General features: G+C 42.5%; 1 protein-coding gene across 2 annotated transcripts; it reads right to left on the reverse strand.

The window, feature by feature from the left end:
* Positions 1 to 12822: 12822 nt before the first annotated feature.
* On the reverse strand, positions 12823 to 26134 carry cdca2 (cell division cycle associated 2). 2 transcript variants are annotated; one of them, XM_084024133.1, is made up of 15 exons: positions 25824 to 26134; positions 25104 to 25299; positions 24611 to 24747; positions 22895 to 23060; positions 22329 to 22483; positions 21761 to 21904; positions 20722 to 20851; positions 19660 to 19997; positions 18515 to 18560; positions 18332 to 18406; positions 17785 to 17903; positions 16823 to 16882; positions 16525 to 16596; positions 14611 to 14782; positions 12823 to 14394 (listed from the first exon to the last, which is right to left on the reverse strand). In XM_084024133.1, the coding sequence occupies exons 1-15, from the start codon at positions 25830 to 25832 to the stop codon at positions 13460 to 13462; spliced, it is 2754 nt and encodes a 917-aa protein (XP_083880259.1). In that variant the 5' UTR covers positions 25833 to 26134; the 3' UTR covers positions 12823 to 13459. The 2 variants fall into 2 exon arrangements, with proteins under 2 accessions (XP_083880259.1, XP_083880258.1); XM_084024132.1 differs by having other exon boundaries at positions 18509 to 18560.
* Positions 26135 to 27401: the final 1267 nt, after the last annotated feature.

Consider the following 27401-nt stretch of genomic DNA (forward strand, 5'->3'; position numbering starts at 1 on the left):
ATCTTCCTTTTCTATTACAGGCTAATGCTGAAAGCTCCCTGGGTGGAAATTAAATTATCTTCAGCTTTGTGTAAAATGATGTATACAGCAGCCCTTGGAGACAGATTGTATGGGGAGCAATTAGACCGGAGGTTTTCCCATGTTACAAGTGTCTTGCGAGAGGATGAACTTGTGTCGGCACAGTGGTGATCAAATAAAACTGGTAAGGTCACACTTTACTTGCTGTTTGCATTGCACTTCACCAGGGACGGATAAATCACATTCCAACGACAAGGCGCTAATTATAATTAACGGCGGTGTTATTACACAGATAAATAGTGTGAAGCGTTAACACATGGGCGGCTATTAGTACGCCTCCTGAGGACACACATATTACATTAGTGTGTACAGTATAGGCCAGCCAGCAGATGGACAATACTCAGGAGAAGCTTGTGCCGCACCTATCCTTTCCAGCCATGAATAAATAATGTTGTGTGCCATGATCTACAGCAGAGGCCATGTTCACCGATACCCAACGACAGAAACAAACTGACTGGTGGGGCGTGAGGGTGGAGGAGTGGGGAGGCATTTCATCATCACTGAGATCCTCATCCTCAAAGGTGACCGAGATTTAGCTGTATGGGCCCCTCAGTGGAACTCCCTGCCTGAGAATCTCAGACAAGCTCAATCAGTTTCATCTTTTAAGGCTCTTCTCAAAACTCACTTTTATGTAAAAGCTTTCTTATAGTTGTCTTATTATTTTGAACTCATTGCTCTCCTCCGTTTGCTCTATTTTATGTTTTTGTTAGTACTTATTATACTGTCTACAATGTTTTTTGTGTGTAATTTTTTAATTATGTTTTATTCTGTTCTGTGAAGCACTTTGTAATCCTGTTTCGAAAGTGCTATACAAATAAAGTTTATTATGATTATTATGATTATGATTATTATTATTATTGTTATTATTATTATTATTATTGTGATCAGATGTCAGAAAAATGGTGGCAGAGGCTCAACTTGAAGATTTGACTTATTCAAGATGCCAACTTCTACAGTAATTGGAGGAATGAGGGCAGGCATGTAAAGGAGGGTATACATTCACTTTATCTTCATTTGAATGAACTCACCTTGTTTTAAGATGTTACACATTGTTATAGGCTCATTCTTACACATACTTGATTGTGCACAACATAAAAGTAATAAAAGTATTTTCAAATGAAGAAAACAGAGCTGGAACAATGGTTGACATAAACTGAATGGGCAACAATTGGGTTTAATGCTTAATCGTTTAAAGGAATAGTTTAGCGCTTTGGAGATAAGCTTATTGGCTGTTTTTCCAAGAGTTACTTGAGTGGATGGTTCCCCTCTCATTTACCAGCAACTGGTTAGCAGCTTAACATGAAGATGGGAAGCAGGAGGAAACAGCTAACTACCACAACATTTGCATACCAGCACATAAAGCTGAAACAGTAAAATAACTATAATTCAATGTATTCACACTGACTCAACAGATAGAAAAGCATTGGATTAAATGTGACACTTTACATTGAATTGATATGGTCAAATTAGATGGGACATGTCAGTTTGTTTACATTGCGCTGTTGTTGTATGCATAATTGCACTGTTTATAGTTAAATTTGCACTTTTATTGCACTATTATTGTTGTCGTTTTTACTTATGTCACATGCTGCCTTTTAAATTTCATTGTACAGAGAAACACGTTTCTTTACTGTGCATATGACAATAAACATACATACATAGTATTTATATAAAATTGTCTATTTATACTCTTTGTATATAATCCTGCTGACTAAATCTGTATTTATTTACAGGTTAGTCAGCATTTATAACATTCCACTGTTGTGCATAATACATCTCTTTTGCCTACTTAACTGCACAGAAACACTACTCAAATAGTACTTTGTAATCTAAATGCTTTTAAATGCTTTTAAATGCTTCTTTTGCACTTCTGGTTAGACGTCAACTGTATTTCATTGGTTCTGTACCTGTACTCTGCTAGTGACAATAAAGTTGAATCTAATCTAATCTAATAAACCCTTCATATATTTTTGTGTAAAGGAGAATCTATTCTATTTTAAAACATCCGTGTCCCAAATATGAACAGTGTGTGATCCTTTATGGCTAAAAGGGGAAAAAAAGAACAATTAGCATTGGGTGATACATCTCCCCCTCCCCCAAGAGGATGTTTGGTTTGAGACCCTTGGCTTGTACTCTATCTTTGGTGAAGAAAAGGAGACACGTAATCCTTAGCTTCCTTTCATCCTCGTAATCCGTCCTCTTTTAATTTCGATTCTCTGAGCATCCACCTGCTAGGGGCCCTGAGCCCCAGCACCAGTGTCCACCTGCCCCCGGCAAACCTCCCCTCTCCGACACACACACACACACACACACACACACACACACACACACACACACACACACACACACACACACACACACACACACACACACACACACATCCCATCCACCTGATGCACAGCAGCACCTCCTGCTCTCCAGGCCTGCTGTCGGGCCTGCTGGCTCTTGCTCTGCTCCACTTCTTCCTGCCTCCGGTACAAAAGCTGGACCTTTGCCAAGCCCACTAAACGTATGGCAACAAAACATTCATTTTAATGCTGCAATTATCATGCTTGTTTAGTTGTTGTTGCTGTTGATTTTTTGTGTGTGAACTGGCCAGTTTCCAAGCAGCCTATGAATATGTTTTGCTTTAGTTTTCATTCTAAATCCTCCCACTATGAAGTGTACTTATAGGATCTGATTGATTGCCTGTTTAAGTTCAGTAAATGACGATGTTTACATATTGAGTCCAGCTGAGGGGGCATTTTCTAAGCAAGCAAGGCCCACCTGACACATAACTTATTCCATATTAACCCCCACTGAATCCTTTGGCTGCTTCCGTACTGCGTAAAAGGCAGGTGTATATAGTGTGAATTCATGGGAACCGGAAAATAAGACATTATCTAACAGAAGTGACTCAGCTGAAAAGGAAAAGGGGAAATGTGTCCCCTCTAGCTGATGCCTCTTACTTGTAAACAAAACAAGCACATCTGACTTGAGTGGAGCTGTGAGTAAGCAGCAGTCAATCTGTGCCGCCACCCGTGCAGACGGCATTTCTGAGTTCCTGTTTGTTCGGGTGATGACTGGAGTGCTGCGCTCAGATAGCCAGGCAGCGTCCAGGACTGCTTTTTTTGTCCGTGTGAAACTAGCAAGCTTCCTGCTGTGGCTGGCTGGCTGCCAAGTCCCCAAACCACCACCACCACAACCACCACCCCCCAACCCAAACTCTAACTCCAAACCCCTCCCATCCTGAAAAGAGCTGAAACATACAACGGAAATTTCCAGGGCTTGTCCGCCCAAGAGCATGCCCCCACCCGTCCAGTGACCCCCACCACCATCCAAACCCCTCCTCCCTCCCTCCCTCCCTGTGGCCCCTGCTCCCTCCCCTGCCTTGAATCCAAAGGGACAGAGCAGCTGGAAGGTGAAGTGTAGCTTGTCGGCTGCTGAGCTGCCAGACACCTCATGTGCTTCCTCCAACTCCTCCTGCCTGAAATCTCCCTCCAAACACAAGCTCCCTCACTTGAACCCAGGAGTGCTTAGGAGTGCCACAGAGTACACTTGTACGCCAGGCATTAGCGGCGGAGAGTCAGGGAGGGAAAAGTGAAGAACTACTCTGTTTGACAAATCAATTGTCCTGCTGTGGTTAACAGTCGTTTTAAGTGTATGTACAGCTCAAGTGGCCTCTGACAAGGCCATTAAGATGCAAAAACTAGCTCTGACTTTAACACCATTAAGTACAGCAGAGGAGGAATGAGTCACAGTAATCAATAGCGCTCAAGCCGAAAAACCCTGACACGTCTATTTCTGTAGTTTCTCCGTTTTAAAGGCAAGAGTCATCAGGTGGCTGTATTTAACCCGGTAGTCGCCTTGAGATCAAGAGAGACCTCATAGTCAGACTCAATGCAACCTGCATGCAACATGCATACAGCCAGAGAGCCAACAAACAACAATACAACAGGTGTTTTTTATGGTGTCATATCACAGCAGAAGTTATATCAGGACACTTAAAACAAAGGACTAGAATACCCTCATGATTTTCAGAGTTAATCCATTCCAACATCACCAGGAGCAACAGTGGCGAGAAAAAGCTGCTTTAATAGGCTTTTAGGCAGAAACCTCCAGCAGACCAGGCCCTTGGGTTCCATCTGCATTTGGTGTTGGTAGTAGGGATCGGCTCCAGCCCCCCCCGTGACCCTGAACACATGAAGGAGGTGGTGACCAATAATGGATGGCTAGTGTTTCATACTGTAACATTGAAATGAGAGAAGGAGTAGGTAGGTAGGAAGCTTTCAGAACATGAAGGTGAATGTCATCAGACAATTTTTCATTTGAAAGGAAATCCAACCAACTTCATATCACGGAAATTAGGATACAGTGCTGTACAGCGATGAGTACAAAATGTGTCATTCACTCGTGAAAGCGCCACACACTGCTTAAATGGTGACTTCTGTATCTTTCAACTTGAACCATAGACTGTTACCATCCATACACTATCTATTGACAGTGGATATAGTCATTGTGACATCACCCGTTGGTTTGTAGACTACAGTTTTCGAGCCTCAAGTTCAACATTTTGTCCGTCGCCTTCTTGGAATTTTTGCAACCAGTGCACAACCAGAAACCAGATGGATCCAGATCCAGTAAGGTTTCTGCTTGGAGTGCCACTCTGCTGCTTGTGATCCCCAGATCCACCCGTCGCTCCTCCACAGTTCAAATATGGTCACTTGCTTCACTGGTTGCAAATATTCTGACATGGCGAGATGGCGATGGCCATGAGGCTGAACTTGAGACTCCAAAACCAGGTCCACAAACCAACGGGTGACTAGGTCCACTTCTTATATACAGTCTATTTAGCACACAAATAGGAGAGTTCTATCGATCCTCATTTAACCTGGCATTACAAGTGAATAAGCAAATGAAATGGCAAATTTGGATAATATTTGATCTTTTTTCCATTTTGGATTGTAGGATTTCAAGTTTGCTCCATCTCTGGTTGTCCCGCCTCCAACACATCCCCACTCTTTTTGTAGTCTTTATCACGTCTCTGGTCACACTAGCCATTGCTTTGCTTTATTTCTCACCAATGCTGCATATGGCAGCCTGGCAGCTGACGTCCTGTGGTTATACCTCAAGGCAATACCAGCAGCAGTTGGAAGGGAAAATACCTACAAACAAACCAGACAAGTCAAGACAGCGAAGAAGGAAACCAGGGAGTGAACACACAATCAAAATACTGTTTTGGATGATGGAAGATGGGAAGGAGGATAATTAAAAGACGACCACGGCCTTGCATTTTTAGTTTCCATCCGTTCTGTATAGTCTTGTTGTGTCTACCCTGCTTAAACAGCATCAAAGCACTTTGTCTTATGAGTGAAACAGTTGCACCACAGCAACCATATCACATGATGCCTTGTTTGGCTGTTTAGTATTAGGCAGACCTCCCACATCACAGACTCCTTCCCAAGTCCAAGCCTCAGAGTTTTTTGGAGTATGGGGGCTCTGCGGTGTTTGCAGAGCAGGATGCACCAGACAACAATGCAGCCTCCAGGACCCGCTCATACACACATTCCTGTGGCCCTGGTGGTGGTGGTGGGGGGACTTAACCTCTGGAGCTCAGCAGGCTTTGTCTACCCCCCCCTCCACCTCCGGCCCTCCCAACCACACACCCCACCTTTTTTTTTTCACCAAGGCCTCACTCACACCACAAGCTTTTCTCACACCAGAAACAGAACATGACGACCTTCTTAATCAATACCATTAAGCGAGGGAGCAAGATTTATGTCAAAAAGGATCTGTTGGTTAATGGCGAGTGAACGCTAATGATGTGATTCCTTGATTTCATCAATGTAAGCCATTCAATTTATATCAAAAAGGCGTTCAGTTCACACTCATTTGTATTAATGATGCCACTTTCAGATTACTGCAGGGTAATGGAAGTCAGAAGTGGACATTCCCGTGAATGATGAGCCCTCCGCGGCCGTCGTAAATTGCATTACAGACGCAGTAATGATCTGTGTTGTTATTATGTAAACTGCGGTGAATCAGTTATTCATTCAATATGGACCCTAATTGAATAATTAGATCCTTGCCTGTGCAAGGATTATGCATGTTTCTATCCCCCCCGCTACCAAGTGGCAACAGATGGAGCATGTTATGTAACCATACTGATGTAAATTAAAATCACAGATAATCCTGAGAGACGTGTTACTAAGTGACATGCTTATACATATCACACTCACGGTGATAAGTACCTCCAGTACTGTGTCTTGCCCAGGTGACAGTGATGATCTAGTCATGTTTCATCCATCCAGGTTTTCCACATTAACCTGCCTGGAAACAGGCATCTACAGGGTGTGGGTCGAGAGTAAACTCATGGCAACTGGTTTTGTTGTGTTTTTAGTCTTTTATATGCATTTCAATCATTTTCTTGGATGGTTAACATGTGGGCATACAATTATAAAGATGATATAAAATTGATTTGAATCAGGTGGCAACGTACAGTTCTGAAAAGTGAAGCAAATCCTGAAGTGCCTTAAACTTGCATTCTCTCTACTGGCCATCAGGGAGCGCCTCACCTGGCTGAAAAAAGTAGTCTTTTTCTTCTATTGTATAGAAGTCCATGAGAAAATGACCCTACTTCTCTCTTAAATTATTATCTCAGTAAAGATTGTAAACATGAGTTTATGGTCTCAATCTCTAGTTTCAAGTCTTCTTCAATCCAGCATGATGTTCATTTAGTACATTACAATTACAATTGTTAAATTACAATTTAACACTTAGCTGGAAAGTTGACCTTTAATTGTGGAAGCTAACTTTGTTAGCAGCTTCTCACCAGAAGCCAGATGCAGTACGGTTGCTGCTCTGCTGCTTGTGTTCAGCAGATCCACTCATCACTTCTCTACAGTCCAAATATGGTCACTTCCGATTACTGAATCCAAGATGGTGACAGTCAAAATACTGGACTCGAGGCTTCAAATGCATGGTCCATAAACCAATGGGTGACATGAATAAGATTTGATGTTGATATTGTTAGTTGCTTGCCTTCCAACTGAGACATATTAAAATGTTACATTTTTCAGGACTAAGACATTTTTATTTTAAGGGCTAGTTTGTTGTCTATGGGGATTTATATGTTGCGTTTGTGTACTATGCATTTTATGTAATTGTTTGTTTTTTATTTTACATGTTTGAAAAGTAATTCTATTAAAATGTGTAGCAAATGCCTCACATAGCTGGAGACTCTCAGTTCGTTATTTTCCTTTTTTCTAATATTTTATTTGACTTTTATTCAATTTTTTCTGCACAAAAGCCTCAAGATATGCCACCATGTGTTTCTACACATGTAGTATTCATCTTTTTTCCACCACTCCATCATTGTTTATTCCTCTACATGGGAAATAAGTAACATTTTCAAAAGCATGAATGTAACTTCCAGCTGTAACCATCATGACAGGAGCAGGCAGAGGCCGCCGCAGAGCTTCAGTGCCAGTGAACTTCCCTGTTTGAGGGTCATTAGTCCAAGTAACTCAACTTAACCCCGCCTCAGCCGACTGGCCCCCGAGGCAGCGAGTCCCTCCCTGACCCACAGAATCACAACATCCTGTTTTACTGCAGCGGGGGCCTGGAAGTCATCACTGATACTGGCAACACACGGGGAGCTCTGAGGTCATCAATAATGACTCCATTTACTTAACACCGACCCAAACACCTGCTCGTTTATCAAGGCTGACACGTGTCAGCCTGACCCATTGCTCACAGAGGAGCCAGCTAACTGCTGCAGATCCTGATCAGGTCACCTCTGGCTTTGAGAGGGCTTTAGTGAGGAGATTGATACACACAAAAACACACAGTTAAGTGCTAATGGATACACAGTCATGCTTGGACCACGCATCGCTTTTTACTGCAATATCCTAGAGCAAAGTGTGTGCATGGATGTTAGAAATGTACTCAGTAGATTAAAGCAGTTCCGTTTTAGGTCCGTTGGGCACATTTTGAATGACATTGTAATGTATTGTAATTGGAGTCAATTAGGTGCAGAAAGCTAAACTTCTGCACCTCCTCTTGGCTCTGTTTTCAGGCTTGAGAACATCTAGCCCATGACTAATTCAATGGTGGAAAACCATGAGGGAAAAGTTGCTATTCTAGTATTATAGCAAAACTGCCGACACCAGGGGAGATTTCCCCGTTTTAAACAAAAAACTGTACATTTTAACGTTATTTTGGACTTTCATTCCCACATTTGTGAATGAAGAACATCACTTTTGATGATATTTAGGTTTGTCAAACACGGACTTGCTTAGAAAAACCACATGACTGTTATTTAGATATTGCATTTATCTATGCAATATTTGTTAGGGGTGCTGGGGCTGGATACGCCTATGGCCTACTCTGCAAAGCAAATCAAAAAAGGAAGACAGACTTAACCATAAGAGTCTGAGAGTAGCTGCGGAGGGTTTCAGAGATGGAGCGAAAAGACTCGAGGCTTCAACCAGTAAAGCAAGTGACAATATTTGGACTGTGGAGGAGCGACGGGTGGATCTGAGGATCACAAGCAACCTTACTGGATCTGGATCCATCTGGATTCTGGTGTGCACTGGTTGCAAAAAATTGACGGCCATCCACTCACATGAAGTCTAAATGCAGGTGGACCGCAGGTAACGTTATGTACTACAAACAGAGTTACAGTGTATTTGTTAAATATGAGGTAATAAAACCACAGCATTGTTGTACAAAAGAGTGCTTGATACAACATGTCACTCTTACATCTTTAAATGTTGTCTTACCTCATAACTCATCTTCACAGCTGAAGAGAAGAAGGGTTTTGTAGTCCCAGCGAAACACATGCACAGCCAACATTACTTGGGGCCAATCAGTGAGCACCATAAAATGACAACATATTGTCGAACTTATCATGAGGATAGAATCATTATGCTCAGGGTTTGAAATATCTGCCTCTCAGAAAATCTTCAATATATTGACTAACAGCCCTGACTGAAAGTGATTTTTGGAGCTATAGCTGTAAAGTCAGAGGATCACCAACGTCACCAGGGTTCATCCTCTGGGGAAAAAACTGATAGAAATCCATACGCTGTGGAGGGACTGACGTTGCCCTTTTCAGCTGCTTGCGTGGCTAAAGAAATATTCAGCACAATCACCATTTGTATGTTTTATTTGACTCCTCCACCGAGGACCAGCATGTCTCACAAGGACAACATTTTCATATCATTGAGAGTTCAGGATTCAGACTGACAGTGTAATGGTTTACTAAAAACAGGGAGGGAGTGGGCCTGGAAATTTTCCTCAGTTTGGGTTTTATAGCAATAAAAACAGGTTACACATCATCATCAAGACTTTTTAGAGGTTCTTTTCATATACATTCATATTTATCCAGTAAAGTTCAACTTGCATTGAAGAGAAAAAACATCCTGAGGTTGGACATTAATCAAATCTTTTATTATCCAGTATGAGTTCATATGTAGATCCTACTTCTCCTCATCTGAAGACCTTTTTCCACGTTGCATCAGTGAGGGGTAAATCGGGTTGGGACATGCCCAGACAGATTTTACAGGTATGTTAGTGACTCTGTGTCCTGTGGAACACACCACACTTCATTGTTTTTAGACACTACCGACTTTTCTAATACACATAATGCACTTTCATCTTGTTTTCCATTGATGTGTCTGAAAGAAGGTTCTCCTTCCAAACCGTTATATGCACTGAAAGATATAATATATCATTGGTTGCATTGATATTCACATAGTTTTCCTCAACATGAGACTGCAGTCAAGATAATTGGTAGCCTCTTTCATCTGGCCCGTTGTGAACCAGAACACCAGCAGTGTTGTTGTGGGTTCTGTCAGAGAAGTCCTCTTTAGTATACAGCCTGTTGCTTCCTAGTCGTCTCCTTCTCCTCCACTGGATTTAAAGGAAAAGCAAAAACCTGACAGCGCTGTATAAAACTAGACATTCAGACATAAACAAAGCTGAAGGCGCACCAGGCAACCTGACTGCATCTGACTCCATCTGGCTCCTGTTGCAAACAGGCAGAGACGTCTGCCTCTGAAAAGTGAAGCCAATGCTAAAGTGCCTTAAAATTGCAATCTTCAAAACCGTAGTCCACAAACCGACGAGTGAAGATGACACTAAGAGGACAAAGGAAAGATCTCAAGAAAACGTCCCCCAAAGGAAGGAACATCTTTTGGAAGAATGATGTTCATCAGTGATTCGTATCATCTCCGATAAAGCAGCTGTGAAGGCTCAAGGTTAAACGGCGCTGTTCTCTGTCGAGCACATTCATTCGCCTGCATGGCTGGGACTGCAATAGGAAGGAAGAGGGGATGCACATTGATGGAGCAGGTTAAACTTGAGACAGATGCCTGAAGATATACAGTATGACAGCACAGGCATAGAGGCCGCCAAGAAATGTATCGATGTAACTGTACCATATTCAATAAAACTTTTAAAAAAGCAGCTCTTAATGCATTCATTCAAAGCTCCTCACAACCAGGTTGGAGGTTTAAGAAAATTGTCCATGTAGCCAAATTCAAAAAGCTTGATTTTAATATATCAGCTCTCTCTGGCTCAGATTTAAAAAGCATTTTCTCGTACTGTTGCATCTCCATGGAAATGAGTCCTGTCCTGCCTATAGAAAACAAGCCTGGCTGTTTAGGTGGATGAGAAAATAGAGCATGGGATTTAGATATGTGCTTTATTTTGCCTGAAAACTAATCACATGTAATAACAAATGACAGGCAGATTTTGAAAAACAAAAAAGATTGATGATTGATGGCTAAAATGGTTCCAGTAGAGCAGCACAGCTTTGCAGCAGTGTGCATTTACAAACAGCAGACATGTCTTTTGCAGCTTGCTGTCGGAGCTCCGTGTACAGGCAGCTGTTTGGAGCAGGTCTGAGCAGCCACAGCTGTAGCCAGCACACACAGAGACCAAAAAAACTAAGTGAAAGTAGCTGGAGGGTGTCTTGTTGTCCTGCCTTTGTTTGCTGGCCTCCTCCTGCCGTCTGCAGCTCTGTAGGAGAGCTGTGCAGGGCTTAGAGAGCGAGCCTGCGAGCATCAATAATAAAGGGCTCCCAGCATCGAGCACAGAAAGGACTGAGGCGGCAGAACAACTTAATACCGTTCAGCTACTAATTAACTAATTGAAAGACGAACGTCTAAATCTGGAAGTACAAATAACTGATTATGCCGCTTTGTCTGCACAGAAAGTGCTCATCCGTTTTAGAACGAGGCGTAAAATCAAGTGTAGCCTACGGTGAGTGTGAAATCTTGTGGCTTGGCCCCATATTTGTCAATGAGATCAATGCTCCCCCCTTATTACCGACGGCAACAAGCCCATAAAGACGGGATTTATTGAGAACTTGTTTTGTGTGTGGAGGGCTTGGATGGGCTGTCGGTGGTGCGTGGAGCCCATAAGGTCAATCACATGAAGCTGTAAAATGAGATGTTAGGCAACATTCATAAGGTGCCCGAGACAGGGCCAAGAGGGACAAGACATAGAGCAGGGGAGCTTCAGTGGAAAGAAATGGACTCCATTTTTGTAAGTCCTCCTCTCCAGCTGTCAGCCCGCTCCCCGTCCCATGGGGGGTTGCCACGGTGACAGGAGGCCACATGTCTTGGGGGCGTCGTTTTGGTCAAAGGACCCCATTGTTCTTGTGTTAAGCCGTCTTCACTATGCCCGTCTGCCAGGGACAGGGGCTTTGGCTTCACACCCCTCTCACTCACACACACACACACACACACACACACACACACACACACACACACACACACACACACACACACACACACACACACACACACACTTGTAAAGAGGTGAGGCAGTTTGGCTGTACGCTCACACAATAAAAAGGCCTTTTCAGAAAGACACTCCCAGTTACAAGATTTTAAACCAGACGAGGGGAAAGCTACAGTCCTAACTGGGGGGGGTCAAACAGGAAACACATCAGCCTCAGGTGTTTCTCAACAGAACCGAAAGAACATTCGACACATATGATTGCATGAGTGCATCTACAACATATACTCTCCTGACGAGAACATCGTCTCCCGTTGCTTCAACTCTTAGTCTTTATCAAGTTGACGGATGAGTAACTGCTGACTGCAACTCCTCGGCTCCACCACCAGATGGCACAGTAGCCCCACCACGTCAACCCACAACTACCCTGGCGGCTAGGACTGTCCATCAGTCTCCCTGTGCGAACCTTGGCACACTGAGAGCCCGAAACCTTTGGTGTCCTTCAGCCAAGTGACTGTGACTTGATGTAAAAGGAGTGAGTCAATTACCTCGTGATGGATAGATTACAGCCATGCATCATTCGGGGAAGCAATTTCCCAATGTGAACCGAATCTGAAACTCAATTTGTTACTGCTCCCTCCGTTCCTCTGACAGATGGATGGAGCCTGTAAAGGAGATACGATTTGAATCTGTGACTGCTGGAATCTGAGGTTAGAGGTCAATTTACTTGCAGACATTCGGCTGTGTTCAAAATGTAGATCACGGTGGTAATTTATGCAGTGATGCTTTCAGTTATGGCAAAAGGTCCCTGTTTATGGAAGAGGAACGCTGCTGTACTTGATCTGAACCGACCACACGGCTGGATCAGCACATTTGTGGAGAAGGTGGCCGTTTTATTATCAGGATGAATTCCTTTCAAATGAGACTAAATCATCCGTTTAAAAGGGACACAATTAGATCCAACGAGGTGCCTTTACTTGCAACCAAAGCATTTAATCAGAATTGGGGGTTGAGCAAGGTACATTTTAACATTCCAGGAAAGTCACTTCAACCTTACCGACATCGTCCACTAAGAGTTCAGATAATAGAATGAGACTGGAACCAGGACGTTTAATTGCATGTCATGATCATTGGAGAATTGAAATTAAAAATGCTCCAGCAACAACAAATAAACAGAATTGTCTGAGCCCATTCATTTGATTTCTGTGAGTAAGGCTGTAACTATTCCATTATTACCCTCCTCCTGCCAAGCCTCGCATGGCAGACGCTGAATGCATTACAGCCATCTCCATCCATCCAGAGTAGATATTGACCTGGAGAAGCTCGACCCAACGACTTTGGAGATGGAGTCTGAAGATGCACTGTGATTACCAGCTGAGTGGTTGGATATATTGATATTGATTGGGAGGTGGTCAGCAGAGATGATTGGGCTCACAGGGTATTGACTGGCTTGGTTAGCAGAGGGGAAACTGGCTACAAATTACTGCAGAGCTCTAGTAATTCACAGGGAACAAAGGCATCAGTGTTTTAACCAATACAAAACAAGCAGCCTGTACTTTCAAAAATCATTCGGTTTAATAACAAGAAAACAGGTTATGTATGGATGAAGGTGTGATGAATGTATTGGTTATCCCCTTTCACAGTTCATGTGGTCTCATGAAGCTTCGTCTTTTGTCTCCTCGGGGAGACATGGTTGGACAGCACTGAGCCGTTGGGCCTGGGTCCTCCTGCGGGCCTCTTTATTGGAGGCAGGGGAGGTCCAAGCCAGCCAGGCGAGACCGGCACCGTTGTTGCTCTGCTCTGCATTGCTCTGGTTCCTCAGGCTGCGGCGTACTGAGCGCTGCCCTCTTGTGGCGACAGGTTTGAAAACATCTTCAAAATTAAAGTCAGCCTGCCAGGGGGCCAGACCCAAGTGGGCTACTCCCCCCTCTTCCTGGCTCGCGGAGCTTGTCCTGATGTGGTTTTCCTGCTGGCTGGCTGCTTGGTCTCCCCGTCCTTTCTCCTCCTCATCATGACTTGTTTGGTGCTCCTCTCCTGGGTTCCCCTGCTTCTGTACCACTGAGCTGTTTACAGAGCACCTCCTGCCCCGCTTGGCTTTTCTCTCTGCTGGCAGTCTCAAAGTGTTGTTTGAGTCTTCACCTGAGGGTGGGCAGTCTGAGGCGGGTGCATCCAGACCGCCATGGCAGTCTGAGTTTCCATCAGAGTCAGGGCAGTGTGTTTCTGTATCTGCAGTAGTCTGGGCATTATGTTCATGTACAGAGTGTTTCTGTGGGCTTTTACTTGATGCCTCAAGGTTTGTAGTGGTTTGGTCTTCACAGTGCTCCTCTGTCTTTCCTCCATTCTGACTCAGAGTCTCCGCACTGAGCAGTGCATCATCAGCAATAATGACCTTCTTCTTCTTCAGTCCTCTTCTTCTGGTCCTCGGCCCAGACAGTCTCCTCCCCTTCCCTGTGGTGCAATCTCTACAGCTGTTGGGAGATGTGACTAAATCTTCAGAAGCATTTTCCAAGGCATTTGCCACAGTGAGGTCACCTATCACGTGAGTGTCATTAGCCATCTGAGGGTTCAAGTAGGTCTCATGATTTGGGCCTGAAGGGAGAACGAACAAACAAACAGAATAAAAACCCATCAATAAATAATTCTACGGATCCCTGCTGTCCTCCAGATTCTAAATGTTTAGGAATCAAAATGAAATGTTCTGTCCAACAACCATAGATTTTGAAAATGTAAATAGCAGCATAGAAGAAAAACCTATACTCAACTATTACTTAGTAGAAAGATGAAGCTGTTGCCTGCATGTTTTACCTGTGCAGCTCGTAGAGGGAATCTGCTGTGCTGCTGGACAAACTGTGTCCCTGATGAGGGACAAAGTCTCCGTGATGGGACTCAGGGTGGGGTCCTTGGAGGCGTACGTCCGAGAGCCGTACAGGGAGTGGTCCACGTCCTTCTTCCACTGCTTTGTCACTGCGGCAGTCCTCTGTGAACAGACATGTCAATGCCAACTGAAACATCACTTCAGTAAGTACATGAGTTTCGGTGGCTCATTATTTAGGCGTCAGCTTGGGATTATTGAATGAATGAATAATAAATAATCATTTGGACAAATCATCAAGTGGTGTAAATCGATTTCAAATATAAAATAAAAATGAAAACACTACAAAACATTTTATATTAGAATTAAAGCATGTACTTCTTTACAGGTGCTAAGGAAGTTTTACATGCTATTGGGGCAAATGTGTGTTATTCCCCTTCACTAAGACAGACTGTTATGTATCAAGATACACCTTATGATGTCTAATATTATATTATCAGGGAGGTATTAATTCCTATTTGGCTCGTCTTCGAATTACAAAGGTCTGTCTGAATGACACTTTGTGTTTTGCAGTTTATTTACACTTAATTAAATCTTTACCCAAATGCTGCAGAGGGAATTGGCAGAACTGCAAGCTATTTGGCTAACCTCACAAATGGACTATAACTATTTAAACTGAAACACAGTCCTGACAAAAACAAAAAACAAGTCCAAAGCTGCCAGAAGAGCCCAACACTACAAGCTGAGTAAATGGACTTTTAATGTGAGCTACAGTAAGGATACCTGCAGCTACGCAGCCTGCCTTCAAACGGCCTGTTTGATGCCGAGGAGAATGTTGTGTCAACAACAAACTACCTGCTGGGCTGGAGAAACATCCATCCAGAGAGGTGTGTGTAGTTACCGAGGAGCACCGCGCTTGTGGCTCTCCATTTGCTGTACTCGTCTGGATTAGCTCATTTGATCATTTTGTCTGAAGGATAAGTCTGGTGATAGTCTACATTTTCTTACTGTCAACAAATACTGTGAAAACACAAAACCCAAGACTGAGTTTCATTATGATGAACCAGGTAGATACTCAGCTGCAAAAGTACCCAATAAAATGCCTCAAGATTGGCATTTTGGCCGTCACCATCTTGGAATTTTTGCCACCAGTGAAAGGAAGTGACCATATTTGGACTGTGAAATAGCGAGGGTGGATCTGATGAACACAAGCGGCAGAGGGGCTCCCTGAGCAGAAACCTTACTGGTCCTGGATCCATGTGGTTTCCTGGAAGATATTAACAAGGTAGCTTCGTAGTTCAAGGTCAACTTTACAGTTAAGTGTTAAAGTCATCTTCGTAGCCGTGGTAGTGAGACCGTGGTAGCGACCTGTCAATCACATGTAGCCCCGCCCCTAAAGCATCCCCTGCTTTCTGGTCTGGTGGACACTAAATGGACCATAATGTACCAAATGAACATCATGCTGGATTGAAGAAGACTTGAAACTAGAGATTGAGACCATAAACTCATGTTTACTGAGATAATACATCAAGAGAGAAGTAGGACCATTTTCCCACAGACTATACAGTCAGACTTCTCTTTGCGACCATGAGGTACTTCAGCGTGACTTGATTTTCAGACGCGGAGGTTGCCGCCTGGTTGAAGCTACAATATTCATCTTTTTAAGAAAATGTTGTGTTTTCATGGATCTGTTGACATTAAGAAAGATCTAGAATATCACCACTTTAACATGACCACATAAGTGATAATAAACCAGGAAACAACGGTTCTTTTCTCCAACTCAGGCAAAGTAAGTTGTAGTTAGATTGCCATCAGCTCCATGACTGCCTCCCGGAAAAGACATATCTGCAGATCCCTCGGTGGAGTGGTGTAAAAAGAAATCAAACGTACAGACTCAGCCAACTCACCTTCATCTTCCCAGAGGCTGACCTGGCAGCAGAGCGCGTCGACCTCTTCGGAGGGTCGCTCGCCTCCGGCTGCTGGGGAAACGCAGTTAGCATGAGGATACATTATATAGACCGTCTCTCTGCCACAATCTCTCACAAGTGGATAATCTTGGATGTGATTTAGTTCAGATCCAGTGGAATTAAACAGTAGATTAGATGGGAGCATGTTATGACCCCTAAATTGTTTAAAAAGAAGTTGGGTAAATGGAGATTTGTACAAGTTAGGACAAGCTGATAGCAGTTTGTGGTAATAGCAGACCTTTCTCTTTCGGCTGCTGGAGCGAGCTGCAGCCTCGCTGCTAGATGCGTGCTCTGGTTTCTATGGAAGAGATGTAGACGTTTTCAGTGTATGACATGCCATTATCACTGTACTGGAATATATAGATGACAGTAATAATCAGGGGCCTCATTTATAAAACGGTGCGTAGGATCCTTACTAAAAGTGTACGTACACAAATTCAGACTTATAAAAGCGTGCGTATGCACACCTGTAAGCAAAGTCCCGTTCTACATCACAGATCACCTACAAGTGTGCGTACCTGAATCCGCCTCTTATCCTGCTGCAACTAACGCCGCATGACATCCTCACGGATTCTTGCACCCTGTTGATGGCTTAATGGCTGTATTTATATTTGTTTTGATATATCCACAGTAATGAAGGAGAGTATTAAGTTATTCACGCTGTGTTCTGCTGTTATCTAATGGGAGGGTATGTTGTTGCTGTCCTGTATTACATACAGTCGGCTGTCTCCTCCTCCTGCGGTGACACAGTGCTGATTATATATTTAGAAATCATTTTGATTTAAGATACGAGTTGGATTTTAAAAGAAGGTGTTTATGAAACAATTATCACTCAGTAAAAGCACCAATAACACTGCTGGAGTTCATCTTCACGATAACGAGGATCTAACGTATGATATGGAGTGAAATTAAATGTGCAAGTCATCAAAACTATAATTCTTCTCACATTTATTTTCTACAATCTGACTTCAGTTCACCACAGCTCCATCTGTGTCGCTGATTCCCCTCCAGTCTCCAGAATGTGCGTACCGGTACGCATGCCTCAGAGTTTGCCCTGTTTTGTGCGTACGCAAGCTTTATAAATGAGGCCTCTGGGGATTAACATAATGTCACAAGTGAAGCAAAGTGTTGCTAAAAATAGACCTTGTGTAGCCACAATGAGTGATCCAATAGAAAACTAAAGTTATGATGATGGCAGACCTTTTTCCTTGCGTTTGTAGATTGGGCTGGAGCTGCTTCATGCTGCTTCTCCTTCTCTGGCAGTGATGTAGGTTCATCCAGGGCATCCATCAGGGAGCTGCTGGGTTTAGTCTCAGACTCTGAGGAGAAAATCAACAGTTGGCATGACACTTGTTGGGACTTTGTCAGCTGTAGGTAATATTAATATGGATTAGGTGGGTTAGCAAGATTAATGATATGCAAAGGAGACTTAACATACATTTCACAAGACTTTGATACAGCTGAATTCAAATGAGAAAGGTTGTACTGTCATTGATACATGCAAACAGTGATTAACCAAATCCCTGATATTAGCTTTTTTCAACATAGACTGGCAATTAGCTTGCTTTGTTAAGTAGACCTAAAATGAGAAACCCAAGCTGGTTGGGTTACACACAACAAAAATAAATTTCATGTCTGTTATGCTTTAACACTCTTGAGTGTGTCAGGGGAAAACAGGAACGATAAAGACATAAGGATAAGTGACAATGGAAGGGGAGAAACATTGAGAAGTATGACAGTATTTTACCAGGCAGAGTCTGAGAAAGAGCCTCGTCACGGAACGCAGCGTTTAAATTCAAAGGCTGTGCAGCCCACGTACATTCTGAAAATGCAACAAATGGAAAGAGCTGTTATCAAACACACTGACTGCATCCTACCAATAAGACAATACGCTCTAACTAGTAAATAAACTATAATAATCAACCTGCACCTCTCATCACCGCAGAGTCAATCTCCTCCATTGAAGGGAAAACAATCTAGGACAAAATAAACAAAAACAATGTTATTCAATGTTGACTGTAACATACAGATAGTGGGACCTATCCTGGTTCTTGTTAGTAAGATACAATTATAAAAACAACAGCACCCATATGTAATGTATTTTAGCCAATGTCACAAAGTGACTGAGGGAAAGTAACCAAAAAGGGAGACCAGACATGTTAAAAGTAATAAATAGAAATTAACCAAAAATAACTAAATCACTAATGTACGCACGCTGTGTGAAAATGTCTGGAATAAACTAAACTAAAACGGCAGCTGTGTAAGTAGAGGAAGGGAGAGAGGAAGTCCACGTTCCTGTGGAGAACTTTACAGCTAAAAGTTCATCTGAAAAGCTAATTACATTCGTATAAACGCCTTGGCAGCAACCTGTCCATCACAATGTCTTGATTGAATGATTGAAGAAGACTTGAAACTAGAGATTGAGACCATAAACTCATGTTTATAATGTTTACTGAGATAATAAATCAGACTTCCATGCAATCAGACTTCTTTTTTTGCAACCAGAGGAGTCGCCCCCTTATGGCCAGCAGAGAGAATGCAAGTTGGCTCACATTTCGGAGTCAGAGGTGTTTGCCTGGGTAAAACATGTGCAGGGTAAATGAGTCCAAATACACCCTACAGGCTGTGCAGACCTCTCATAAGTGGGTCCAGAACTACCAGCACATGAAGCCACTTACAACCAGCAGAACCAACTGCACTCCACAGATCTAAACCAGGTTCAACAAGTTAGAACTATTCCCATTTGTTACAGCCCAAACAATGGGAGACCAGACGAGTGGAAATTAATAAATAGGAAAATGCATTTGAACAGTACAATTAACTAACAAAAATAAACAATAAAATGGGACTTCTCTTCTAGTTAAAATGTACAAATATAATAAGAGAAAAGAAGTGCAACATGTTTACTTGTGTCAGTACTAATAACAAAAAACCAAACAGGCCTAGTTGCTTGTGAAAATCGTGGGTGTTTGTCGCTGAGTGACCTGAATTATCCAGATTATTTCAAGACAAACTTTAAATATAACTATCATTTTATGACATGTACAGAGCATGCTAGAATCCCAGAAAACTTGCCAATCTTTCTTTATCCTTCTCTTCAGCGTCCTCTCCCACAGGCTGCATTGTGCGGTTGCGAGGCATTGGAAGTGTGGGTGAGGCACCGAACACAGTGGGGCTGCTGAGATCTGGCTGAGCTTGTTGTGTTTGGGATTCGCTCCTCTGCGGTGTCTTCAGTACCGAGCGTGGCCGTACGCTCCCACATGGTGTGGGTGCCCGGACCGGTGTGCCCCCTTTCTGTAACGGTGTGCTGGGGGGCAGGAACTTATCAAAGAACTCAGGAGAGAGCGGCCCTCCAAAGTGTACCCTCTTTTTCATCTTCTCAACCGTGGACATCCCAGTGAAGTCCTCGTCTTCTGCAAAGAAAGTTAAACCTTGAATGCACTAATCGGCCATCAACCTCTTTATTGTCCTTATTACACAATGTCTGAAGAGACAAAGCAAGCTCTTCCTGTCTGTTTTATTCATTAATTAATTTGATTATTTTGCAAAAACTCCATCTTACAAAAAAATGCAAGTTTATCAACATATATTTAAGTTTTTTATATTTAAGATACTGTTATGTCGGTTAGAGAAGAAAACAGTATAAGAAACCAAATACAGTAACTCATCTATTACAAAGGTTCATTGGTACCTGAAATGTATTATTTAGGTTTAATAATCCTTACCCTATGTTCTGCATGTATAATTTAACTTCATCGGAGATACAGAGAAGTAAGACCTTCTTATGAAGTAAATATTAAGTATATTATGTTGCATCTTTCTCAAAAGAGCAGCAAAAAAGTCAAAGTAATGGGGTGTCAATATTGGGACAACTGAATTTGCTAATAAGTACACGTGTTGGGTGCCGATTCCAACATTGCACAACGGTTGCACATCCATACAAGTTGGTCTATTTTACACAAAGACTGTAAATTAATGAATATGAGTTCTGTCTCTGAAAATACAACATTCATACTCTCTTTGAATGCACTGGATGCACTGCATCAAGTGTAGCACTATCCCAAGCCTCAAAGGCATGACTGGAATAAGACAAAAGACCAGTACTCTTGCTTGCCACTGAGAGCAATGTGTGTTTACCCGTGGGCTTCATCTCCAGCAGAGAAGGGAGAGAGAGCATGTGGAAGGGGGAGGCAGGCTGAGCCGGTGATGTGGCTGCAGGATCATCGGGTGGCGCTCTGCCGAGGCTTTGGAGTTCAAAGACACCGCCCTGATGAAAGAGATTATGAGAGCCACATTCATTCTGTTGGACAGTAGTTCAAGGAGCTTCAAAGCACATGTTGTTAAGTACGGATGAAGGTTATTTAATGTTACTAAATATGATCGATTACATTTGCTCACTTTATATTTCTTTACCATCTTTCAAAGCTTTATCATTGGTAACTGGACGTGCTTTACGTTTTTGAGGACGTTTCTCCTCTGATGACTGTGCAAGACATATGGATTCTGGGTCCGGCTTGGGCATCCTTCAGACTCGTGGTGTGAATAGTACTGGAGCAAAATTGTAGTGGGTTACAAAAAAATGCCACTCTGCGCGCTGTCCAAAATCCTCCCCGCTCACATGCTCTGATGCAGAGGTCAAGTATTTAGTCAAAATATATGCAGACGCTGCTCGTCAGTAAAGTTGCAGTCACATTCTCTGTGTTGTCCTCTATTGAGAGGACTCCGAGATGGCACTTCTGGGAAACTACATAAAGCCATAAGTGTGTCGTATTACGACATGATTACACATGTACAGGAGGTAGTCGTGCTTAGGCCTGGAGTAATGTGAATGCAAGCCGGCGGGGGACAGGGGACAATCAATGGAGCAACTGGACCTAGTGCAAGTGCGTCCTTAGAAACTTCAGACATTTTCCACATAGTTTTTTAAAACCGATCCACCATCAAAATATATAGACAATGTCCAAATCTTGTTGCGTAAGCCAATTGTTTTGAATAATAGTGGTCAGCACTGACCTGTTGTTTTTTTCCACATGAAAAATCATCTTTCCATGACTCAAACGGCATTTCCACAGTGGGAAGCCATGTGGTTCAGAGCACAATCACAAAAATCCATGTTCATTTCTCTGTGATTCACACCCAACGTGTTTGTGTTTTGCAGTCTGGGATAAGACCTGACCTGTTGGTTCTGAGCAGGGGAACAGGCCTGGAGCTCAAGGTCAGTGTGAAGAGTTGGGGATATGAGCACAGCTTGGGCCTCTTCCACATTCTCAGATGGCAGTGGTCCTTGTGTCACAGCCTGCCTCACTGGTTCTTCATCCTCCTGTGGACATGATCAAGGAATTCTCAGTTTCATTCTGCTGCACAGCACCACACCAGCATGAACACTACTACTGTGGATGCAGAAAATACACATTTCCCAAACTACTAATGCAGTTTAGAATGACACTGAAAACTTGCGGTTGCACTTTACAGAATACAAGGAGAAGCACGGAGTTAAAAAAGATACAATGATAAATAAACAAACATCAATACCAAGCACTTAAATCAAACTCTCTTTGCTTGAGAGTTGTTTTCCCCCTTTTCTGATGCATGTATTTAACAAGTCTGGAGTAGCACTGAGATCTAACATTCATAGGAGTTAAAAATAATCCGCCAATTCAATAGAAGCCAAGTACAGACAGGGAAACCTTTTTAGTTCAATTATTTAAAGCAGTCAAGTAAATACATAGTCGGACTAAGTGTACCTCCTGCTCCTTCAAACTGAAATGGAGGAGAGGTGCACTGGCCTCTCTAATCTCCACCTGACAGCCTTCTATGGGGCCCAGGCGCCTCCTCTTGCTGGGTATGGGCGTCCTCATTGGTGGGTGGTTCTCCTTCCCTCCGTAATGGCTGTCTCCATCTGAGAGGGGGAAAAAAACACACCCATCGCTAAGAAGTTATATAACATACAAAAACAAATGGGACTTTGGGACACCTCAGTTAAATAAAGATAAAATACCCCATATAAAATAAACATAACATAAAAAAACACCGCTTGAAAAACAACTTTGAAAAAAACTTGATCAAAAGGGAGGAAGAGATAAAGTCCCACTTCAGCAACAAACTGCTCAGAAACTGGCCCATTTAAGAAGCTGACCAAGCTATGAGGAAATGACTGCTGGAAGATGTTGTCAGAGTCAGGCTTAGACTGTGCTATGCATTAATCCCCTGCTTTTGAACAGTGCCTCCAGACATCATAAAGAAAACCTACTTGGATAGACGCTTGTTGAGAAATGAAACTATTAATCCTGTGGCAATGAGGCAGCCTCACCAGACAGATAATCTCTTGTCTTGATGCATCCTCCAGTGTTGCTGTCCTGCCTTGGCATGGGATCACAGACCTCACTCTCTTCCACATCCATCATGCTCTGGAAGGAGGCCATCTTCTGCCTCAGCGTGGAGGCGACCCGGGGAAGGAAGGGGCTACTTCTGACAAGCTGAGAGTTGAGACAGCAAAAACAACATATCTGTTCAGTGATGCAGTTTGACAGCTCATAGGCTTCTGAAATTACAGAAATACCAAGAGGCAGCACATCTATCACAAACTTCTCCCACACACACAATGCGGGAAAATAACTTTTACTAAGCCGTAGATCATCTAACAGTAAGCCTCATGTTTCAGAATATTCTGTCATACACAAGAGTAAAGGGAAGAATACTTTCCTTCGAGTGCAATTTGACCCAACTGATCTAGTATCAGACTCACGCCTTGCAGACTTGAGGAATTACAATAATACAATAAAAACTGAGTAATAGTGACTACTACAAAAACTACAAATTAAATGTAGCTGAAGACATCACCATGAAGACAAGGCTCTTTGGTCAGAACTTGGAATGTGACCAAACGTGTGCAATTAGATTGTCTCAGATAAGCCTGTCTTTTCTTTCTGATATCTAAGATGATTTACTTTATATTTGAGACCACATCAATGCATTACTGTTGGGCTCTACTTTGTATTGTTTGATATTGCTAAGTGGGTGCATAGTTTTACTTTTTTCAGTATTTTCTTTTGATTTCATTACATTAATTTAAAATGTGTACCAAAAGCGCTGTGCAGTACGTTACATGGCTGAGGCTGTGAGAAGCTCTGTGTGTACATTTAAATTATCTTCTTACCAGAATAATCTACCATAAAAAATGTAGGCAGTTCGACCTACACTTGTGGCAAGTGTGTTCCTGTTTTAATGCAGGGATTCCGCTACATTCACGTGGTGGGCTGCCAATCTTGAATACTCAGTGCCACACCAATCCCCTGTACATAATACTGATTTATTTAACAGTATTTACCAGAAGTCATTCTGTCAAATGGCACTGTACAGCAGGAGTTCCATCATTTTCTGTTCTTTTGTTCATTTGCTGCATTAAATTAATGTTGAGGCATAAACTACAGTTGTTATTAACACTTCTTGTATGTGCTACATCTGCTGATCATGTCTGTGTAAAGCAGCGCAGGGCTGTTTGTAAGGTCTGTATTTAGACACAATACCAGTATCCCTGAACGAGCAATTTGTGCTAACAAGTGTTAAACAAGTCAGACACTGTTGCCTTTCTGCCCTCAGGTCAGGATATATTTATACTGTGAGATCCTGTTGTGATGTTGTGTAGGGCTTGACCGCAAATTCTGTATCACAATGCACGTTTGTGAATATGTACTGTGGATGTGAAGCACAGCCATGTAAGTACAACTACTTGTAGTTGTGATGGCAGTGGATGCCTTGTATGCAGCTGATAAAAGAAAAACAGTACAGAATGGACCTGCCGTTCTATAGCACTTGTCAAGTCTTTTCAACCACTTTACACTACAGCCACCTACAGAAACATTCTATCAGAATGTATGTTGTACAGTATCAGCAATATAAATCAGTTCCAATATTACCATATAAAGCCAACCAAAGTCCAGACTACTATCTGAATACTGCCTCATACTCCAACAGGATGTCACAGGGGTACAGGATTTGCTCAACTGCATTCAGAGAAGGATCTCACCTCTGGAGTTTGGGAGGTTGGTGGAGTCTTCATCCTCTGTTGTGCGATGAAGCGGATGAGGGAGTTTGTCTCTGGGGAGCCCCGGACACCAACGTTGGACCTCCGCCTTGCCTTAATTTGTGCTAGACGAGATTTATCTAACACGAGAGGGGGAAGAACGTCACTTTAGTTACACTAGATTGGTACCGTATACAGGAAATACACACTTTCCCTTGATGTCTTCAGATTTTATGCATTAGTGGAGTTGAAGAGTGCACGCTTTGGTCCCATACACAGCACCTTAGTGTGATTAAACATGCATGTTTGTTTTTGGATTGTTTGCATCCTTATATATGGTAGATTATGACGAAACCTACAGTGTATGCAGCATTTCGTGGTCTCTAATGATGGTGGCTGAGCATGGCTAAATGAATACAAATTAAACATTTCCACCTGGGGAAGGCAATGCAAATGCAATCACTGTTTAGCATCAAATACAGACGAGGCTTCTCACCTTTGCAGTTTGATAGTGAGGCTGGAGTAAAACTCTGGACAGAGATGCCAAACTGAGATGGTGCGAGATCGGAGAAATCCAGAGAGGATGAGGTGTCCTTCAAAACAGGACGGGAGTCCTCTTCTGAGGGGGACAACATATTGTCCCCTTTCTCATCAACCTTCGTGCTAGCAGTGTTCATCTTCACGGAAGTCATCTGTATAGACAATTTGAATAGCGTTACATCTTATAATTCAAGAGCAGCAGATTGTACCGTAGTTACAATGGGAACTTAAAATGGATACCAACAGGGGGCTAGTAAGTCACCTGCATTCCCTTTAAATGTTGCTTCAATCAGGCTAATGCTTGTAGGCCGTAGCAGCTGACAATATAAATGTTTTTCTTCCAACGTCAAGCCAAATTCATGAAATGTTGAAAAAAGAAATGTTCCACCGGCATTAGCAGGATGCTATTGAAGTTAGCTTAATACCCGGTGACATAATAACACAGGGTGCGAGTTAACCGTGACGTACATGTGCTTCAGAATAAATACGCGTATTGAATGAATAATTAACTGAATGGTAACAACGTTTAACATCTTCAGTAAACTTCAGGGACATAACGTTGTTATCGTAACGTCAGTTAGCTGTGCCCTTCTCTTCACACGGGACGTTAGCTAACAGTAGCAACAATAACGTAAGCGTTTAAGATAATCGGAGTGACGCCGAATAAAATACTTACCTTGTACATTAAAAGTAGATAATAGGAAATTCTCCCGTTTAAATATATACAAACACATGTATGACTATTGTGTCATAAAAAGGACTACCATCTAAAAAAAATGGCAGTAAAATACAAACGTTAAAAAGGGACTAGCACAGAGATTCAAACCTCGCTCCACACCGGAGCCGGCGTCTATGTATAGATCACTCCGCGAAAAAAAGTTACCAACGCTTGTAAACAAACAATTACACAACTTAAAAACACGCTGTTTATTGTGTTAGCTGGTTTAGAAATGTGAACTATGACTGAAAACGACGTGTATTGTTAAAAATATCGATACAACTAACTGAGAAACGGCATTGTTCGGAGGAACTAACTTCCGCATGGGAAAAGGGAGCGGAACTCGTTTAATATGAATTAGCCAATAGAACGTTCAGATAGGATACCACGTGACCTCGATAGTCAAAGCAGGACAGACAGATAGATAGATAGATAGATAGATAGATAGATAGATAGATAGATAGATAGATAGATAGATAGATAGATAGATAGATAGATAGATAGATCAAAATTAATTTGACAGAACACAAAATAATAAAACTAACAAACAATAACTCCAACAACAACAGGCTTGACTGATTTATTAATGTACACTTGTGATAAAATTCAACAGAGTAAGAAATTATTCAGATGCCAGTTATGAAGCAAAAACTATCATTTTTACGTTGTGAGGTAAAATAAAAAAACAAATTTTTTTCTTCAATGATCCAGCTGGACTGGGACTTGCTCACTCAGCCTTAGGGTCTCATCTGCTGTTGGCTGCATCCTTCTACCAGTATACATTTACATTACATTTAGGGCATTTCGTTTTTGTCCAAAGCGACTTAAAATAATTAGTCTTCTCTACACTGCCTCTTACAATAATTAGTGTTAGGTCCTCGTCTGAGTAAAGTAGTAGCTGTTCAGCAAGGATACCTTAAGTACAACAGTGCTATGATCAAAGTGATAGCCTATAGGTAAGAACATAGAAGTGCTTTTTTTGTGAGTCATGCTATGCAGAGTCGAGGTGAAGTCTGAACAGGTGAGTCTTTAGCCTTTTGCTGAAGATGGCAGTGACTCTGCTGTCCTGACATTGGTCGGGAGTTCGTTCCACCACTGAGGCGCCAGAACAGAGAAGAGTCTGGACTTTGCTGAGCCACATTTGTTTGATTTCAGCGATGGTGGTACCAGCCGGCCAGCTGAAGTAGAGGAGCGAAGTGCTCGCTTCGGGGCGTGAGGTTTGACCAGTGTTTGGAGGTAGATGGGTGGCGTTCCATTGTTGTTGGTTGATAGCTGACCTGATGCTCAAAGTTAAAACTACCCCCAATCTATCAGAGAGAGGTAGTATCAACATGTTCTTCTTGGTGGTTACATAGTGTCCCATATTGTTTTGTACTTATTTAAATGGACATATACGTAGAGCTGTATGGTTTGGGTTATCAGCGCAGGGAGACAAAGCCTTGGTTCACTTGCTTTTATATTTTCATGTGGTTTACAATAGTTTGACGTAACTTCCAGCATATACTCGAAAATCAATAAGCCCCACAATGTGGGTGA

This window comes from Eutrigla gurnardus (assembly GCF_963514095.1).
Source record: "Eutrigla gurnardus genome assembly, chromosome: 13".
NCBI lineage: Eukaryota > Metazoa > Chordata > Actinopteri > Perciformes > Triglidae > Eutrigla > Eutrigla gurnardus.